The sequence below is a fragment of the Epinephelus fuscoguttatus genome, linkage group LG18, assembly GCF_011397635.1.
Source record: "Epinephelus fuscoguttatus linkage group LG18, E.fuscoguttatus.final_Chr_v1".
Taxonomy (NCBI): Eukaryota; Metazoa; Chordata; class Actinopteri; order Perciformes; family Serranidae; genus Epinephelus; species Epinephelus fuscoguttatus.
The window spans coordinates 13101905-13119395 of NC_064769.1; the positions used below are offsets into that span (position 1 = coordinate 13101905).

The 17491-nt window shown below is 41.5% G+C and overlaps 2 protein-coding genes across 5 annotated transcripts; one reads left to right on the top strand and one right to left on the bottom strand.

Annotated features, from left to right (window-relative positions):
* lg18h18orf25 (linkage group 18 C18orf25 homolog) lies at positions 1–11185 on the bottom strand. 4 transcript variants are annotated; one of them, XM_049603874.1, is made up of 5 exons: positions 10925–11183; positions 9121–10023; positions 4100–4270; positions 3522–3636; positions 1–3424 (listed from the first exon to the last, which is right to left on the bottom strand). In XM_049603874.1, the coding sequence occupies exons 2-5, from the start codon at positions 9956–9958 to the stop codon at positions 3235–3237; spliced, it is 1314 nt and encodes a 437-aa protein (XP_049459831.1). In that variant the 5' UTR covers positions 9959–10023; positions 10925–11183; the 3' UTR covers positions 1–3234. The 4 variants fall into 4 exon arrangements, with proteins under 4 accessions (XP_049459831.1, XP_049459830.1, XP_049459833.1 ...); XM_049603873.1 differs by having other exon boundaries at positions 9121–10026; XM_049603876.1 differs by lacking the exon at positions 4100–4270 and having other exon boundaries at positions 9121–10026; positions 10925–11181.
* Positions 11186–12395: 1210 nt separating this feature from the next.
* On the top strand, positions 12396–17327 carry atp5fa1 (ATP synthase F1 subunit alpha). Its single transcript, XM_049604411.1, has 11 exons — positions 12396–12533; positions 14020–14095; positions 14213–14382; positions 14686–14859; positions 14999–15165; positions 15698–15998; positions 16107–16331; positions 16410–16517; positions 16606–16750; positions 16864–17014; positions 17104–17327. Exons 1-11 carry the CDS (start codon positions 12474–12476, stop codon positions 17180–17182), a joined length of 1656 nt encoding a protein of 551 aa, XP_049460368.1. The 5' UTR covers positions 12396–12473; the 3' UTR covers positions 17183–17327.
* The last annotated feature ends 164 nt before the right edge of the window (positions 17328–17491 follow it).

Here is a 17491-nt window from a genome sequence, read left to right on the forward strand (position 1 = left end):
TCATTAAATAACGCTCTATTTATTTAGTTTTAAAATAGTTTCTTTTTGTTCTACAGACATAATTTCAAGGAAGTCAAGGACTTGCAGAAGCAACAAAATAAACACCTTTTTTGTTAATTTAAAATACTGACAGTAAAATGAAAACAATAATAAACAGAAGAGCAAAGCTAAATTACTGGTAATGAGGATAATATCTGACTTGAGGTTAAAGATGTGACCAAACATGCTATGTGCAACCATAATCGAGCATCTCTGCCCTTATTTTCTACCAAACCTCTATCACTAATGACATGAGTCTCACTAACATGTCATAATAACTCTAAAGAACAATAGCAAAATGGGTTTTGCAAGCAGAAGTGGTCTGGTAAAAAGAATTGTCGTTACAGTGGTAGCTGCATATAGTGGAAAGAACTGGCCGAAGGAAAGACAAAAATATCACATTATACTAAACTGTATCTTGAGTTTGAGACAGAATTCAAGTCACCTCATTTCACAACAAATGCATTGACTTCCAAATTAAAAGATTTAGACTTACAGAGCAAATTAAAAAGAAAGACTGGAAGCAAATTTAAAATCCATAAAACAAAACTTCAAACATTAATCCCATTTAGACTTTGGTTTAGTTCCTTATATTTAGGATTTTCCCTTCCCTTCTGTGACCAGCAGAAGTCAAATAATTTGATTCTACAATTCTCAAGCATCACTTAGAAAAGTAGATGTTATTCAATATTAAATAAAATAAATCGTACGTGTTAAAACAGTGTGTGAAGTGGGATCATTGATAAAAAATTTACCAGCTTGGCTGCAGTACTGCATGGAGACAGAAATAAGACCACAGGGAAAGAGAGCAAGCAGGCCCTGAGGATCAGGGTTAAAAACAGTTCATACAGTAAAAGTTTCTTCTACAAACGCCCCAAACATGTGGGTACAAACTCAACACCACGTATACTTTATGTGTGTGTGCTAAATTCACATCTATTATTAAAATATTTATTGTCGAGATAGCAAAATCCACTGCTTTGTAAGGTAAAAGAATAAGCTTTATACAATTCTAAAAGAAAATAGTGCACATTTCAAGGCATTCAGGCCATCTTGCTTTGCAGTATTCAATGGAAGATACATTTCTTCAGTTGTTATAAAGGGGTCCCCAGAGGTTTAAAGGTGTTTGCATCCACTCAGGAAAAAGCATGCAAACAATAAGTGCAGCCAGTCAGCACTGCAGGGTCATACATTCACTGATAACTACGTCACTTGGGACACTCACTCTGTAGCAACACAGCAGACTCTGTGGCTTCAAACATAAAATGTGTCTTAATAAAACCATACATATTTTGTATTGCCAACACGCCATCACATACAGTAGTGCTGTGGTGGAAATGAGTCGTATTTTGTAGTGTGTTTGTATTTTTCAACCAGAGTCAGAGTTTAACCTGTGGTTTTCTGTATGTTTACATTTAAGGAAAAAAATATTGTAATATGGTAGTGACAGAAACAAAGCTGTGATTAAATAAAAAGACATTTTGGGAAATATGCTTATTCGCTTTTTGATAGAGAATTAACGCTAGATGAGAAGGTTGGTACCACTCATGTCTACCCAAAGCAGCAGGTTATCTTAGCTTAGCACAAAGACTGGAGACAGGGTAACAGCTAGCCTCGCTCTGTCTTACTATTTCTAAAAATAGTAAGACACGTCTGTCATGTAACACCCCAAAAACAGTGAAATGTAATTTTTACAGTTCAGTTTCTGTGTGGAATAAACAAACGAGATATAAAGTGTTAATTAGTGAGCTTTAGAGATGCTGGTAGCAGGGGTTTGCTATCTTTGAAGAGAGCCACGCTAGCGGTTTCCCCCTGTTCCCAGTCTTTGTGCTAAACTAAGCTAAGCTAAGCTAACCTGCTTCTGGCTGTAGCTTTATATTTAAGGAGAGATATAAAGGTGATATCACTCTTCCCTTCTAAAGGCTGCTGCACACCAAGTCCATATTTTTCATGCAAAATTGTCGCAGTTTTAAAAATAAATACGACCTCACATTGTGTCACTCATGTTTGTACACAGACTGAAATTTTCGTCTGTCATTTATGCATGTTTTCGCATCGGTGAAAAACCTTTAGAGAGTTTAACGAAGACGCAGTGAAGAAAACGAGAGAGGAATGGGGTGCACAGTATCATTTCACAACTCAGATAGCCTACTTTCAACAGGTCAAACAGTAATATACAGGTGGACAATGATGACGAGGAGGAGGAGGGGGATGTTGATCGCACACAGACAGACTGAGTGATGGCGTGGAGACAGTGAGGACATTCTTATGTTGCCAATTTTGGCAACGAATAAAACAATAAATCATGTTGAACTCAATGTGCAAGGTCTCTCCGCATTACATTTTCTCTGTATGACGGAATTAAAAAAACATATGAAAAAAGCAGACTTGGTGTGCAAAGGCTTTAACTCTCAGGAAGAATGCAAATAAGTGTAATCCCAAAATGTCAAACTGTTGTAAAATAAACCAAAACCCTCCTCGGCAGCACCAGAGCACAGGCTGTACCCATGCCGGACAGAGTGTAGAGAAGCAAAGCCATCGATGCAAACTGAACTAAATGTGAAACCAGTGGTGAGACTCTTGAAAACAAAATTGACCCTAGACCACTACTAAACGAACTCTGTGGTCTACTGTACATCTTAAAGTGTACCAGCTGCCGTTCATGCCTCGACTGCAGGTGACTACATGTAAAAATGCCGGATCTGAAAATATGCCGTTCAGAGTCTGTAGTGAAGCAGGTCAACAGCCTGTCGTGATACTGACCTGCTCTCAAGCAGCAACTTGATGTTTTCACTATACAGCTTGCAAGCACACAACACAAAATGACAACCTATATCCGTTGTCAAGGGGAAACTGAGGTATTAAATGAAGGTAGGATATTGCTATCATTAACAGATAAATCACTCTCGCATACATTTCCACCTGCACTTGAAGTGCTGTGCCATTTTATTACAACTAAATTCAGAACTGACAAGCCAAGATGAGGGAATCACGTCAGTAGAATGGCTTTGATACATGATTGTTTGACAGTAAGTTAAAAAACAAAAACAGTGCTCTGGAGCAGGAAGAGTCCAGGAGCGGTTACAGGCGAGGCCGCAACTATAGGAAGGATTTCAGCCGTAACATGGAGGCAAGGCAAGAGGGATGAGGAGGAGTGAGGGGGCAGAGATAAGGAGTCTTCAGTGTACGGGTTGTTTAAAGTAGGTATTTTTGTCCGGTGTCCTCGTCCAGTGTGAGGTCCACCACTTCGGGTGGGGACACCCAGTTGGGCTGAGGGGAAACAGTAGTCCAGAGCTGTGGTTGATTTGTGCTGTTTAACTGCTCCACTGAGTTCTCCTTCCAGGTGGACAGACTCTTTATCACCCCTCCACATGGGTGGGCGCATCTGGATTTAGAAACAAATCATTTTTAATATTTTAATTCAGCTGTAAAACCAGAAGTAATAATAAAATTCAAAAGATACAGTTTCTCAAAGTCTTTACCGTGCTTTCTCTTGCACTCCGACTATTTCTACCTCGCTGTCAGAGGAAGCAATGTTAATCTGGCCCTTGTTGTGTTGAGAACTTTCCTTGTGCGACAGCTCTGCCTCCGCGTTGCCTGAAACAAATCAGAGGAACAGAGTCACACATTGTGAGGAGGACCAGAGCAGTAGAGAGCTTCAGGCCTTGCTGACACATAAAGGCTGCAGCTGCTTTGACACAGACAAGAACAAAACAATGATGAATCTGACACTTGTGTTTAAAAAAGCTGACTGGATAGCATGGAGTGACACATTGGACAAAACATAAATTGTGGACTTTAGATTCATGTTTTGACAATGCCTGCTAGTCAGTCACGAAAGGTCATCTTTTTTGTTTTGAAGCAAGGCAGAGAGTTTTTACAGCACCCAATGCAAGCCAGTAGTGTGTGGGATGAAGGCAGTAGTATTTCAAAAGCACCTTGCTGAGATTAAAAAGACCGTTTCCCCCACATAGCACGCTGCACCCATGCCTCTAAATGTCCTGTCTTCACTGAGAGGAGTGGAAATTATCAGTTTGGATTCAGCGGGTTTGTAACTGACCTGAGATAGAGCACAGAGCTCTTATACACCCAGAGTGAGCTGCCATATCCTGGCCTCTGTGTGTTTTTAGCTCATGCTTTATCACCGTGGGCCGGACTGTCTCCACACTCATACTCTCCTGGTTAGAATCAGTGTCTGAAATATCATAGTGACCCACTACTGGAAGCCCGTCTGCAGAAAACAAAGAGAACACTTCATTATTCAAATCATGCTTTGGAACTGTAGGACTGCTTGGAAAAGAGACAGGACACTGCATCCACAGTCTGGCTGACTGCAGCATCGAAAATATACACAAGGAAACATCCGATTTTCCCCAAAACCAAAAATAAAATGAAATATTTAGGCTCATTCAATTTGATAGCACTAGTTCTGCTGTGAAACATCAACACTTACAGAAACGTCCCACTGTGAATAAAGTTATCATCACTTTTCAAAGCCACACCAGTGAGGCCTTTATAAGAGTAAATAAATAAGCTTTTAGCAGCAGCATGTTTTTCCCTCTTTCCATTTATTGCTTTTAAAATAACAGCCATTCACATAAAAACTACACTAGAATACAGTCATTACAAAACACTTCAAAATTATCTTATTCCGTGACTGAAATGCAGTGGGATAATAAAAGCCAAACAAGAATAACTCAGTGGAAGAGCGGAAACATGTATGTTTGTTCTACCCTGTAAAAGGAGTCCCTGGGAGAGACGCACACACACAGCTATCATCCAGACGTGTCTGTGGGTGTGTGTGTGAGGGGGTTCGTCTGGACAGCATGTACTATGAGAGAACACTGCCTATGAATAGCTGATTGGGCTGAAACAGGCAGGTACCAGGGTTACCAGACAACCCCGAGGACTTGCCAATGTAAAGGCCATGTTATTAAAGATAGAAAAGGACTGATGTAAACCAGGAGAGTCTCTTTGGTAAACAATGGACTGTCCTTAGTGTTGGTTATAATGCACACAGTTTGTGACTGTATGCATAAGGCTCCCTTTACCATGTCGACAAAACAGTTGATTTAAAGGTAATTCATGAACAAAAGCAGAACAGCAGTTGTTGGATCCATTTAAACCCAAATGTAAGTAAGAATGCACCGTGAACTGAAAACACCAATATTCACACAATTTGAAACAAAATCTTTAGGCCAAGAGAAAACAACTAAATAGATAAAATGATCTGTCAGTCACCATTTATCAGCATAAGCAAAGCTATACCTTGCACACATGCTGCTAATGAAACTAATTTGGCCTTGCACATTCTATATACTAATATAAACACATGCAAACAGGTGGGGAAACGATGCCTCCAGCATTACGTTCTGTAAAACCGACAGTCAGAGGGCTACATATACACATACAGAAAATGTAACACTTTTTTTTTCAAACATCCTAACTATAAATATGATTAGGCCAAAGATTCCTTCATCAGTGTCTGTGATGGATAGACAGTGGTAGCAGTGTTAAAAACTCTGACACCATGGTCCTCTACATCAGTAAAAGTAGTTTGAGAAGTGTTGAGGAGGAGTGTTTCCACCTCAAAGACCACAGGATCTGAACCAGAGAAGGCCACTTGATCACTCGGATCAGTCCATTTTTAAGAAATCAGTAAACATTGCCATGCACCATACTGCAGCTGTATTACTGCTGTATACTTGTTAGTTTGATGCCTGGGTTTTTTAGTTTAAAGTCGAGCTGCGGGACATGTGGCCCCTTTGTGGAGACACAGGCCAAGCTGGAGGACCAGTGCAAATAAAAAGTTAACTAGGCAAATATTAAACGAGTGAGCATTTGAGGCTCTTGACATTGCAGCTGATAGCCGCAACATAGGAGCCTTATGCCTTATCTAATGTCCATAATCTATACATAGGCTACTAAAAATAAACATTGGGAGTTATTCCCCCCTCACTAGTTTCTTGTTACTGCACAAAGGCAGCGATAGCAGCAAATGTAACAGAAAGGCAAACATTACAAAATGTAAACACATCTAATCTAATTACGTCATAGGGTTTTTAAAAAGCAAGGAATCCGTGTGTGTTAGTATATTGTGTTTATATTTATAGGCAAATCTATATTGTTATGTAAATGTGTTGATGTTAGTAAAGCTATACCACCAAAATAAAGGTTGTCACAAGATTTTAAGAGTCCTGAACCACTTACAAGCAAAGTGCAAACATAGTTCGGGAGAAAGGATAGTGTGTTGAACCTAAAGGAATAGTACTGTGATGCTCTAGTTATCATTCCCAGCGTGAATTCAGAATGACAAGGCACATGCTATTAAGCAGCAGCACCCCACTTAGCATTGTCATGATGGCTGCCCAGGTGCTGTAATGCAGAGTCTGTATGAATGACATAATCGGCTTCTGTGTGTGTGTGTGTGTGTGTGTGTGTGTGTGTGTGTGTGTGTACAGCTGGTACACTAAAACAAACAAGCCATACGATAAGCAATACAATAAGAGCCCTGACTCAACAGTCTATTGAGATATGCCCCGTGTCCGTGTCAACAGACGCTGCAGAAATCAAACAGGTGAGTTGAATTATTCTGAATGTCAAATCTCACAGTGATTCAGTGCCAGCAGATGCACCGGGCCTCAGGTTTGCACACAGTCAAGTTCAAATCACCAGCTCAGGCCCAGCTGCTGTTGATGATGTATCCGTTTAGTGACCTCGCATCATTTACCTGTTAATACCCACTGCCATGCTTTCTGCATCAACTAGTTCTACACTTGGTAAGATCACGGCCAGTAGAAGTGAAATCTAAACATTCAAGAGACCAGGGTCTGGAACGCCTAGATTTCCATTCTGAGTGACCACTTCAGGTAGGATGTTGTTGTTGTTCATAGGGGTGGAGGTGAGACTGTTGTTCTCCCGTGCCAACATGTAGGCGGCCATAGTCTCTGCAGACTCTGATGATGGCAAAAAGGAGCTGGGTGGGGACGGGCGTGCCCCCTGGGAGGGATGCTGCCCCTCTACGGCATCACTTGAGCGTTTGGACGAGTCGTTGTCCGAGTCGAGGTGTGCGAGCTTTTCCATCCAGATGCGGAAGCGCTCCTCAGTCTGGCGCTGCATCACGGCAAATCGCGTCATGGCCTCCTCCAGAACGCTGCCGATGCCGTTCCTGTCCCACGAACTGGTGTCCAGCAGCCCATGAATCTGGGCGCCCACTCTGGATCTCTCCGATGCACGTCTGAAGCCAGCTTTAAAGACATTGAGGCCAAGCCATAAGAAAATACAGTAGCACTTTCATGCTTCGGAGGTGGACTTTTGTATTAAAGAGAAAAATGACAGTTTGTTTTTGGTTACGTGCAGATCAACTCTTTCATGCTGATGGACTACATCATGCAGTTGAAGCACTCAAATCTGTGTGCGGGATGTAAAAATGGTTGAAAACATTTCATGTAGTACGGATCCCTAAAGGAAAATAACTGCTAGATGTCTCAGGCGACTCATTCAGTGACCGTTTGGAAAATGTGTTAACTGGAGAGACTTTGAGGTTAGAAACACCCATTGGAGGGAAAGTCATTACAAACCTATCATGAAGGGCAACGTACATGTCTAACAATATTTTCTTTGAAATAAATATGCGTCATGGTATATGCCAAAATAGGCTCCTTGTAAAACACCTCTATGGTGCTCCTGACAAAAATCTAAGAATAGATAAACTAGTTCCAGTGTGGAAACACAGTAAGTGACCTAAACGATCATTTGACACCCCACCAGCTAAATTCTGAAGTTCACAGAAAAGAAAAACTGCCTACCAGAGCAAACACAAAAAGTTTTGTTCTAGGAAATGCAATCACAGTGAAAAGATCAGCCTAAAGTTAACAAAGTGACTTCAACAGCAGCAGCAAGCCTTTGAATATCACCAAGTTAGTAACTACTTACTCAACTCACCCGAGAGATTTCTACAGCCATCAGGAAACATTAGATTAACTAAAGGAACAAGCACAGGGCCAATAATGTCAGTGTTTACTTGTATTAGACACTTCTGTGCCTGAGTTAAGCTTTCAGCATACAGACATCCTCAGTCAGAGCTGTATGCCTTAGTGTTTTCTGGACACAAGAGTTAAGTGACTTGTCAAGGTGCCACAGCACCCATTATAGAGAAGAGAACCACCTGTCGGCAATTCTAAAAAGCTTCCTGTGTAGAGTGACAAGTACGATAGACCTAAGGAATATTCAAAAGCAGCAGGAAAGCAGGATATAGGCTACTAAATGTCTAGTAGTCTTTGGGTGCTATAGATATAAATCTTTTAACTTGACTCTTGAGCATTCTAATAAAATGGCACATAAAATATGACTTTGAGTCTATATTCCTACCAGCACACCAACACTGAGCAGAAACTGCAGAGTCCTGCAACTCAGACTAACACAGTGTGATCATACACCATTCATTGTCTATTTACAGCAAAGGCTGAGGATATAAATGGCTCACTTGTTGAATTGCAGAGCTTGTAATATAGGTTAGATTAACACAACTCCGTTTGTATCGTTACATGAGTTGAAGAATGTCCACTAGACTTCCACAGCATGCAAACGATGAGACAAAGCTCCAACTAAACATGTACTGTATTACTACAAGTGACTGGACACAGGCCCTCCTAAACACACAATCTAAGTATCTAAAAACAGGGTGAATGAAGACAGATGATGAGTGAGAAAATAACCAAAGAAAAAAGAGAACGTGATGATCAAACAAACACAAACAAAGCAGTGCTTGTACTGATCTGATATTCCAAAGTCTTTGTACAGCCCTACATGTTCTTACTATGTGTGGCAAGTGTACAATTTGGTTGGGTTGCCTGAAAGTTTTAAGTTTTGCAGACAGCCTCTACTTGTCAAGTGCTCTATGGTTGAGTCTGATGGCTAGTCATCTTTGGTAGTCATACACTGCAGGCCTATGTTTTTCTGTTGCTATGTGAGACAGTGTTTTACATGGGTTATCTAAGTGGCTGCTACTATCACCCTGTACTGCTACACAGTGGTAGTAGTATTGTGCTATAGGCATGTGTTGTGAACATTGGATGTTACCTGAAATATCTGTCTTGATTGTCTTGCTACCTCCTGAAGTGTCATCGTCGTCGTCCTCAGAGGAGCTGGTGCTGGAGTCACATGTGAGCTCGCTGTCACTCGTACTGCTGTCCTGCAGCAGGTTATATTTCTTCCGTGCTGCCGCCTCCCGTTTTTGCCTCAGCAAACGCATCCGCTCCTTGTGTTTCTGGCTCCGGTGACCTTTCACTTTTGCCAGCTTGCCATTGGTTTGTTTCTCCTGCCCTCCAGCTGCTACCAAGGTGGGCTGACAGCGGTTTTTCTTTGCAGCCATTGCATTGGGCGGCATCTCACTCTCCGATCGTGACCGCCGAGATTTTCTGCCCCCTGTAGCGTTGGCAGATGATTGCCTTCCTGCTGCCTGCCCAGGATCATTTGAAGCTTCCATGTTGCCATCTTCCTCCTTTCCTGTGGGAGGAGCAGCACCTTCTTCCCCTGAGGAGAGTGTGTCTGAGTCAGCAAGGTGGCCACTGGATGATGGGGAAAGCATGCAGGGGTTTGAGGAGTCACTCTCATAGATATGACGAGATACAGGCTTGTCACTCCCTGTAGAGGCATGCTGGGACTCTGGGGAGTCTCGGCGGAGCTCCTTCATCAGGCATGGCATGGAGAGGAGACTCTGCTCGCCCTCTGTATTCAAGGGACTGTCTGCCTCCTTCTCCCTCGGTGGTGAGCTGGTACTGGTGGTGGTCTCTGTTTTCAGATGCTCATCCTGCTCTCCCTGAGCAGAGCCTGTAGCTGATTGTGCTTCATCAAGGCACTCCGGGGGGTACTCAGCATACACTAATTCCTCTGCCTTCTCTGAGTCAGCCATCTTCATGCTAGTTGAGCCCAGAGCCCAAAGGTCCAACAAACATGGACCAATGTGCCTGGACAGGAGCTCACCTGCTGGAAGAAAAACACATCACTAATTCCATTTCACAGGCTTAGTCTGTGCATCAGTGCAAAAGGGCTGGGTATCTGACAGCATAGGCAATAACTAAAGGCAATTTTACACACTGTGGAAATTCAGTAATATTATTATAGTGGCATCAAAATGAAATATTTCTCATTAAACATATGTTAGCTCTCCTGTTCAATTTTACTGGTTTACAACAGTAGCATGTTCAAGGTACTTTTCCTCCTTCAATGATAAAAATGCAGCTTTAAACTTATTCTGTACATTTTGTACTGGATTAACATGTTGCATAACCACTGACTGTTCACATACCAAAAACAACAAATAATCTAATGTAATTTTTAGCAGCAATTTGGCCATAAATTCCCACTACCGATATAACTGGTAAGAAATTTACGTTAGTTAGCTTATGAGTGCGATGAACGCTACTTTTACTTGGGTTTTGGTGTTACCTTAACGTTACGTCTCAGACTTCTGTCTGAAAATGATTTCTTCAATGTCTATTAAACCTCCTCAGCCACATTACACCAAGACTGCGTCCAGTGAAACATTTACTGGCGGTTTGAGTTAATGGCTTTAGTTAGTTTGGTCTGTAGCTAGCTGAAGCTAGCACAGGCTCGGATCCAGACACTACTTTTAGCTGCGTAGTGAAGCTAACCTCGGTCATAACCTTACACTCCGCAAACTTGGCGAGAACAAGACCACAAGTCATAGGAAAATGTTCCGGTTGCAGGACAGCTGCCTCACAAGATCCTATAAATGGAAGCAGTATCTACCCATCCAGAGGCGTAACAGACAGGATAATGTCAGCAGCTACGGGCTAACGTTATCTCAGTCGAGGCGGTAGCCAACTAGCATTTAAAATCGGCTGCGCTCTGCACAACTTACCGCGGTGTTAGTTATATTCCTCTTTTCCCAGTGTCAGACTTTTCAACATCTTCGGTAATTTGTAGCGTCTTTGATTTACGATGCATAAACGATGCACTGCTAGATATACTTTACTACTTTACAACTTGGAAGTATTTGAACGTGTTTTGGCGCAGTGCGCTCGCACCTTCGCGAGCCCTGTTAGCCTTTAGCGGTTAGCTGTATGTTTATTTTAAAATGTCTCCATCAGCCGTCCGTCTTTCACAAAGCTACATGCGCCACTTCCGGTCTCATCCACTCAGTCGAGCGCCCCTGTGGGCCGGATATTAGTACTACAGGAGGGCCAAATACGGCATGACGAGCATGGACAGAGGGACAGAGCAATAGTTTGGATGTAAAGCAGGGTCCCCACAGAAATGCCACGGTAATTTCCCCCACATAACAGTAATAACTCTGAGAAAAGGTCACTTAACTTAAGTATATATATCTTATGCTACCGTATTTTTCGACTCCATTATCTTTCAGAGGTAAATATACCTTTTACCCAATGCAAGGTCTTCTAGCAAAGCTGGAAGCTTATTAGCAATGAAAATTACCCTCAGAAAATCAAGTATTAACAAGGTCTGAATAGCATATCAGTTTTTCAACAACAACAACAACAACAACAACAACAAAAAATACCAATAGTCATCTCAGGAGACTTGCCAGTGGTCCATGACTCCTCCTGACAAGCTATTTTGGAACTCTAAATTTAAGAATATTAAATTGAAATCTGTCTGGAATTTCTACAAGAAATGTTGTGTCACCAACAAAATCAGAGAAGTCTCGTTAAAATCATACATCTGATTCAGAGATGATGTTGATGGAAATGTATGTTTTGTAATTATGATAGTGAAACTCACTTATTTTATTGATGTCTATGTGTAAAATGATTTTGGATAGATTTAAAACATTTCTGTAAGACGTTGACTGGTTCAAGCATAAACATATATACAGGTTCAAGTATTTATTTCGAACAAAAGACATTTTTTTATAATAAAAAAAGATTCTGAACCTCTTTATTTTGTTTTTTATAAAAAATTAAATTCACAAATGCAAATGAACTAAAACGATACCCCACATAAAACAACTGAAAATATAAATAAGACAGTGTATTGAAACATCATATAAATTGAAGAATATTAAAGCAATGAAAACAACAGAATTTTGTAAAGCCTTAAATGTTTTTTCTTTAGTGTCTTTGTTGCTATTTTGTTTGTTTTGTCCTTTAAAAAAAAATGTATGAGTATATTTCTTTAAGACATGGATTGAGTATGAAAAAAATGTCATAGTGGTTTCCGTTGAAATATAGGTTAAAATATAAACATTAATAAACTATTTTTTAAAAGTCAAAGTATTTGTCATTTTTTACTAAAAGTAAATGTTATTTTAAAAACTGAAGATAAAAAGAGAAACAAAGTTTATTTTGAAGTACTTCCGGGTCACCGTGACCTTTCTACAAAGCGGTTGCCGTGTCCGCCATCCTTCTCTCTCCGCTCCGGGAGCAGGATAGACCCCGCAGGACACCAACATGCTGTCAGTACGCGTCGCAGCGGCTCTTGCCCGCACTCTGCCTCGACGGGCTGGATTTGTAAGCAACTCTAACTTAATTTGTGATAAGATTTATGTCGACTTCCTCCAGAAAAGCCCGAGTTTATTCAGATAAAAAAGTCATGGCGGTGTTGTGCATGCACACGTCTTTGCACTGGAGGACACCGGGCCCTTCACTTTGCTGGTTCTCACTGTGAACTTCAGTAGCTGACAGAGACATAGCACAAAGCTGCTCACAAGCTAGTGCAGTAATATTACATTAGTAAGGCTGACTAGCCGATATTATTAATTTCTTAGCTTTGTCTTAGGTTGTTGTACACTGTCAATGGATATGACTAAGCTAAAGTGAAGTAATGACGGATGTAATCTGGTATTGAAGGTCAGGTTTGTCTCACTTTAGCTTCAGTTGCGCCTGCTAGCTTTCACTGTAAATGCATTTACCAAGCTATAGTTTGCAAATCTGGAGTAATTCAGGGTGACATTAGGCTGGACATAATACTGCTCTGGCTAGTAGCTGTAACTGGCGCGGACTGTCCTGTGACCCTGCAGACTGTATGACCTGGGGCCCTTCTCAAATGTATTCATATATCACATTTTTAGCTGTTAATAGTAAATTACAATTAAATGTGAGTGGTAATTACTCATATCAACTCTATATTTTGATTAAGTGCAGTGTGCGTCTCATGAACTGAATTCCATCTAGTAACAGAGCCATGCATATCTGTTTCTCTGAAAAAAATAAATACTTGGGTGATGTTGAAAAATCCAAAACATTGTTCAGCAACATTATTTGCTGTTCTAAAGGACTTTCCAAAATCTTCAGACTCATTTGAATGAAAATGTCAGCTGCACAATGAAAACATGTTATAACCTCTTCCCTAAGTTGCAGCTGTTTCCTATCCAGATCGTCCGTAATGACTTGTATCCTAAATAATTCTGCATTATTTTGTATTAAAGTTTGAAATAATAGTAGCATCGATTTGGGCAAATATATGTCATAATATTACTAATACATTTTGGTCCATGTTGTGTTGATTAGGCAAATACATATTTATGGTTCCCATTTTTGTTTAGAATAAGAAACCGATCTATTCTCAAATCTTTTTTAAACATGGCAGAGTACAGAGTGAGTGTATTAGTAATACACAAAAGGCCCAAATTAGGGGCTATAATTGAGCTAGCTTTCTTAGCAGTTTGACAAAATCACTGGGAAAGTTAGTGACAAATTTTTATTGTGTTATATTTTCTTCTCTTTGCTGTCTTTCAGCATTTTTCAGTCGTCAATGTTGACACAGACATGTTAAACTCACAGTTTCAACATAAATTGAACCTTATAGCCGTCATGAAATAAAGATTTGTTGCAGGGCTGTTAGATTGCACTAATTTGAGCTGGGTGGGCCTAATAAATTTGCGACTGTTTTTATTTTTGATTTGGCTGATATAAAAAAAAGTTATTCAAACTGAAAATTCTGCAGGTATTTGTTCTGAGTAAAATTGATTTGTGTACTTGTCCCATTGTCTTGAAGGTATCCAAGAACGTCGCTGCAGCATGTGTAGGAGTCAAGAATCTACACACCACCCGTCCATGGCTGCAGAAAACAGGTCTGTATTTTGAGAGACCTGAATTGATCCACTGCTTAAGAAAATAATCTAATTGTCAAAGTTACCAAAATAGTCTTTTCAAGCTGTTGATTAGTTTACCTTTTATTAACATTAAAGGCACAGCCGAGGTATCATCCATTCTGGAGGAAAAGATCATGGGAGCTGACACCAGTGCTGACCTGGAGGAGACCGGTCGCGTGCTGTCCATTGGTGATGGTATTGCCAGAGTGTATGGTCTGAGGAACGTGCAGGCTGAGGAGATGGTGGAATTCTCCTCTGGTCTGAAGGTAAGACTGATGATGTAAACCTTAGAAGATGACCTTTTACTGAATGGTTTAATGCTGAAAACTTGAATTTTTGAGAAGATTGCATTCACTTATCCAGCCTTTAAATTATGAGTCATCAGAGGTAACTGGCAAGTTAGAATCGATGTGTAGATATACTGTATTAAAGACTGTTGGACTATTAGTACAGCATATGAACTTGCTCTGGTTTCATGTATGTACTTGGCAGTTATGTCATGCTATCAGTAATTTGGCCTGTTTCCACTAAAGGGAAATGTGATAACTGTTATATCTTTTCTTATCCAGGGCATGTCTCTGAACTTGGAGCCCGACAATGTTGGTGTTGTGGTGTTTGGTAACGACAAGCTGATCAAGGAAGGCGACATTGTCAAGAGAACAGGTGCTATTGTAGACGTGCCTGTAGGTGAGGAGCTGCTGGGCCGTGTCGTCGATGCTCTGGGAAATGCTATCGATGGAAAGGTAAATGATAATATTGATAAACTGTATTTCTATAGCAGGATTGATACCCTTAAATGCTATACATAAAAGCACGTAATCGGGCTATATACAAGCACTACCAGTTGCACTCGCTGATGGCTGATCTTTTTGTTCCCCACAGGGTCCCCTTGGCTCTAGCACCCGCAGGCGTGTGGGTCTGAAGGCCCCTGGCATCATCCCCCGCATCTCTGTGAGGGAGCCAATGCAGACTGGCATCAAAGCCGTGGACAGTTTGGTCCCCATCGGTCGTGGACAGCGTGAGCTCATCATTGGAGACAGACAGACTGGGTAAGAGGGTCCTGCTCAAAGTGAATACTTGAACACATGGTAGCATTTGATGTTATTCCCAGTGCTATTGAAATGCTTTTGCAGCTTTGGAAGTGCTAATGTTGATAAGGGCTGGGGCCAAATATGCAATATATCATGACTATAGCTTATAGCAATGTGTTCTTTCAAGGGTTAATCCTTCTGATTTCTGGATGTTCAGCCTTTTGTACGTTCATAGCCGTTTTTACTGGCTTGTTTTAATATGGACACATTGTGCATATTTGAAAGTAAAAATCATACTTATTGAGGTGTGTTGCATGATGTTTCATCACGACTGCCGCCTGTCTGATACTTACTCATAGTGCAGTAATCTCACTGATTGCTTTAAACTGTGCGTGTAATTATTTAAAGGTTTTAATATACGTTTGAAGGTGGTGTAGGGATTTGAATGAGTTAAACCTGGAGAATACTGAGCCCCAAAGCACAAGATTAAGATTCACTTATGGCTCTGTCGGTGTATCCACGGTGCTCAGTCTTTAAATTTGTGCTGCAGCAAAACCGCAATCGCCATCGACACAATCATCAACCAGAAGCGCTTCAACGACGGCACTGATGAGAAGAAGAAGCTGTATTGCATCTACGTGGCTATTGGCCAGAAGAGGTCCACTGTGGCTCAGCTGGTGAAGAGGCTGACTGATGCCGACGCCATGAAGTACACCATCGTGGTGTCTGCCACTGCCTCTGATGCTGCTCCGCTGCAGTACCTGGCTCCCTACTCTGGCTGCTCCATGGGAGAGTACTTCAGAGACAACGGCAAGCACGCCCTGATCATCTATGACGATCTGTCCAAGCAGGTGAGTTTTATTTAATTTGATAATTATCACAGAGAAACCAGTTGCTGTTAAGAATTTTAACAAATCGAGATTGCAGATACCCAACAGCCTTGTGTTATGTTTCGGCAGGCCGTCGCCTACCGCCAGATGTCCCTGCTGCTCCGTCGTCCCCCCGGTCGTGAGGCTTATCCAGGAGACGTCTTCTACTTGCATTCCCGTCTGCTAGAGAGAGCTGCCAAGATGAACGACAACTTTGGCGGCGGCTCCCTCACAGCTCTTCCCGTCATCGAGACACAGGCTGGTGACGTGTCAGCCTACATTCCCACTAATGTCATCTCCATCACAGACGGACAGGTGAGCATGTGACTCCTTGACTTTTTGCATCACAGTTGAAATCCTGAACCAGCCTCTAAATGCACTCTTCTCACTCAGATCTTCTTGGAGACTGAGCTGTTCTACAAAGGTATTCGTCCAGCCATCAACGTCGGTCTGTCTGTGTCACGTGTCGGATCTGCTGCCCAGACTAGGGCCATGAAGCAGGTTAGCCTTCCTTGTAAATACCCATTTCTCAGCTTTTATTGCAACTAATGTCTTTGATTCTGACCGATTGATCTTTGTTCATCACCAGGTGGCCGGTACCATGAAGCTGGAGCTGGCCCAGTACCGTGAGGTGGCTGCCTTCGCTCAGTTTGGTTCAGATCTGGATGCTGCCACCCAGCAGCTGCTGAACCGTGGTGTCCGTCTGACTGAGCTCCTTAAACAGGGACAGTACTGTGAGTATTTACATTCAGTATCAAATTCCTCGTATTAGCTCTCTCTCTTTCAGAAAATGCATCCATTCTGCAGTTGTGTTTATGTATGGTGACTGTGTGCTTTTATATTTCAGCTCCAATGGCCATTGAAGAACAGGTAACAGTCATTTATGCTGGTGTGAGGGGACACCTGGACAAAATGGAGCCTAGCAAGATCACCAAGTTTGAGAAGGCCTTCCTGCAGCACATACTGAGCCAGCACCAAGACCTGCTAGCAGCTATTAGGTAAGTGTAACAGCTTCTCGACATTTAGACTTTTGCACAGAAATGAATGTTTGGAACATAAGTTGTAACCAATCTGTTCTTGATTGCAGGGCTGATGGCAAAATCTCTGAGGCATCAGATGCTAAACTCAAGCAAATTGTGTTGACTTTCCTCTCCAGCTTTGAGTAAAGTGATGCTTTCTGATCTGGTTGTTTTCGTGTTCACATAGTGCAGCGTGAGTTATACTTTCTATGAACTTAAAAAAAAAAAGTGGCACTTGAACTTTAATGTACAGATAACTCTTAACAGAGAATAAAATATTCCAACGAGTTGACTTGATTGCTTGTTTTTGTTATTGGGGCACTGTTGTTGGGTCACTTTCTGTTTTAATATCTTGATGGAACACACTTTGAAGTTTCCTACTATAACACTGAAACCAGTGCTGATATGGTGCACAGCCATACCTGTGAACTATTCTTTCAAAATCCTGCATCTTAG

What these genes read in the sequence shown, in the direction of transcription:
- lg18h18orf25 (XM_049603874.1), bottom strand. Translation starts at nt 9,958, where the DNA reads ATGAAGATGGCTGACTCAGAGAAGGCAGAGGAATTAGTGTATGCTGAG. An exon ending in AATCAAGACAGATATTTCAG is followed by an intron (nt 4,271 to 9,120) that starts GTAACATCCAAT and finishes TGTTTTCTGCAG; the next exon opens with ACGGGCTTCCAGTAGTGGGT. An exon ending in AGCTCTGTGCTCTATCTCAG is followed by an intron (nt 3,637 to 4,099) that starts GTCAGTTACAAA and finishes GATTTGTTTCAG; the next exon opens with GCAACGCGGAGGCAGAGCTG.
- atp5fa1 (XM_049604411.1), top strand. Translation starts at nt 12,474, where the DNA reads ATGCTGTCAGTACGCGTCGCAGCGGCTCTTGCCCGCACTCTGCCTCGA. An exon ending in TGCCTCGACGGGCTGGATTT is followed by an intron (nt 12,534 to 14,019) that starts GTAAGCAACTCT and finishes ATTGTCTTGAAG; the next exon opens with GTATCCAAGAACGTCGCTGC. An exon ending in AATTCTCCTCTGGTCTGAAG is followed by an intron (nt 14,383 to 14,685) that starts GTAAGACTGATG and finishes TTTCTTATCCAG; the next exon opens with GGCATGTCTCTGAACTTGGA.